Source organism: Sardina pilchardus, chromosome 24, assembly GCF_963854185.1.
Source record: "Sardina pilchardus chromosome 24, fSarPil1.1, whole genome shotgun sequence".
Lineage (NCBI taxonomy): Eukaryota > Metazoa > Chordata > Actinopteri > Clupeiformes > Clupeidae > Sardina > Sardina pilchardus.
This window is the reverse complement of record NC_085017.1, coordinates 14733138-14735637: the sequence shown is the minus strand read 5'-3', so window position 1 is coordinate 14735637 and position 2500 is coordinate 14733138. Positions and strand designations below refer to the sequence as shown.

Here is a 2500-nt window from a genome sequence, read left to right as displayed (position 1 = left end):
CACACACACACACTCACACACACATATACTGTACACACACACACCCACACACATGCAAAGACACACACAAGACAACATACACACTTTATGCCCACAGTAGCCCTCCGTTCCACTTCCTGTTGTCCATATTCTTCAGTCTTTCTCCACTTAGTCGCTCTCACTCTTGAGTTTCTTACTTTCACTCTCATCAGAATGAATCAGAGAAAAGGAGAGGTTAGAGAGAGTATGCTTGTGTAAGTGAGTGTGTGTGTGTGTGTGTGTGTCTGTGTCTCTCTGTGTGTGTGTGTGTGTGTGTGTGTGTGTGTCTCTGTGTGTGTGTGAGTGTGAGTGTGTCTCTGTGTGTGTGAGTGTGTGTGGGTGGGTGTGTTAAAGAGAGAGACGGTGCATATGTTGGCCACCCACCGCGTGTGATGTCTGTGGCCTGCCGTTGCCCCCTGCTTGCCCCCCTCTGTCTTCCCGCAGCTTTCTCAGGTGAACTCCCCCCCGCTCTTCACAGGCCAATGATATTGTGTAAAACTACCCTGGTCCAGTTGTACATAATGTTACTTGATTTCACTGGGCTTTTAGGGGCATATCTCAGGGAAATGGCAGGGAAATGAGCTCATAAAGGTTGCTGTGTGTGTGTGTGTGTGTGTGTGTGTGTGTGTGTGTGTGTGTGTGTGTGTGTGTGTGTGTGTGTGTGTGTGTGTGTGTGTGTGTGTGTGTAGAGTGGCCGTGTGATGTTTGTGTGTGTTTGCTCACGGTGGGTGTGTGGGTGCAGGTATGTTGGTGGTTGGATGGGTGTTGCCAGCATGTACCGTGTGTTTGAGACATTCCTGTCAGGACTTCTCAGTTCAGGACATGATTTACTTGAAAAGATCAAAAAGTGCAACTTCTATTAAAATTCAGACCTTTCAGACCTAAAATTCATCCCAAATCATATAGCTCTACTCCATGAATCCCTGAAGCTAAATTTCATCATATTTTATGTTTTCTAAGACTTTCCAATTACTTATTTTCACTGACTGGATTTGGTTGAAATTTGTAGTGAGCATCTAAGAAAACATCAGGTTAGTTTACAACATGATGTCAGAATGGCTCAATTTTGCAAGGTCCTTAAAGTTTCATGACTTTCATAAAGTTTTTAAAGTATTTGACACGAACTAGTAAAGGGTGTTAATTGTGGGTGAATTTGCGTGGCCTCTATATGTACATACAAGAGATGCATCGACACATGACATAAGTGATGGAGAATTAAAGTCTAAAGCCTTTTGTAAAAAATGTAGAGAGAGCCATTGAGAGACAAAGCAAAAAAAGGGTCATTATTGGGTTATTATAAAAATTGCGGCCATTTCAGTAACTGACCTTTCAATTCAGTCAATTCAGTTGAACAGTACAAAGCAACCTTCATGCTTACAGTAGGTGGGTTTTTATATGTGCACAGCTGCAGGTAGCTTCAGCCAATCATTGGACTTAGTTTCTCTGCTGGTGGCATGGGAATATTTAATGATGTATAATGGACACGTTTCACGTCATATCTCATTATGATCTGCTGTATATCCGCTTCATGATTGCAGAAGCAATCACATGAACTGCAGGTAGTTTTAGCTACAGTATGCCATGAAGTTCCTCTGTACTGCTAGCATGAAGGACTTATTTTTTCAATCCACTGCATGGTAGCCAGGCACGCACTGTAGCCTTCAAAAGTACAGTACGTGCACAGATCGGGCATAACATCATGAGCACGGACAGGTGAAGTGATCGACACAGGCTCCTGTACTCATCCTCCCGTCCATCCCTAACACACTGCACAGCAGCAACACACGGCATTTGTGTACTGTAGCACTTTTCCTTTTGATTTCTCTTAACAGCCTTTGGACTGCAGTCGCTCTTTGCATCGATGTGCTGTAGCGCACACATTGCCGCACCAGTACTGCATGTTACAGCAGAGGAAACAGCAGCACATATTCATCATGCATGGTAGTCATTAGATGGTTCAGTCAGTGCAGTGCAGTGCAGTGCAGACATTTGTGATGTTATTGATGATTGTTGTTATTGATTGTTGATTGTTGTTGATTGTTGTTGTTGACGGGGGCCTCGTAGGCTGTGGCGCCCCCTGCAGGGCCCCTGATAAAAGGACTGATAGGGCGTGTGCTGTGCGCTTGTCTGTTGCAGCGCTCTACTGCAGCACGCCGGACTCGCCGCTGCACGGCTCGGTGGCCAGCCAGACGGGCGGCCACGTCAACAGCCAGGTGCGCTGGGCCTGCGACCGCGGCTACCGCCTGGTGGGCCAGGGATCGGCCGCCTGCAAGAAGACCACGCACGGCTACTACGACTGGGACTCGCCCGTGCCTGCTTGCCAAGGTGAGTGGAGGGGGGGGGGGTCACTGTGTGTGTGTCTGTGTATCTGTGTATGTGTATTTTGTGTGTGTGTGTATATGTATTTTGTGTGAGTGTGCACTGTGTATTTTGTGTGTGTGTGTGTGTGTGTGTGTGTGTGTCTGTGTCTGTGTCTGTGTCT

The 2500-nt window shown here is 46.5% G+C and overlaps 1 protein-coding gene across 1 annotated transcript in view; it reads left to right on the top strand.

The window, feature by feature from the left end:
- Positions 1–2500, top strand: part of csmd3b (CUB and Sushi multiple domains 3b) — a 407622-nt gene that overhangs the window by 330095 nt on the left and 75027 nt on the right. The window contains exon 49 of the mRNA XM_062530145.1: positions 2155–2343. Within this exon, the coding sequence (XP_062386129.1) occupies positions 2155–2343 (189 nt within the window). The remainder of the gene's footprint in view (positions 1–2154; positions 2344–2500) is intronic.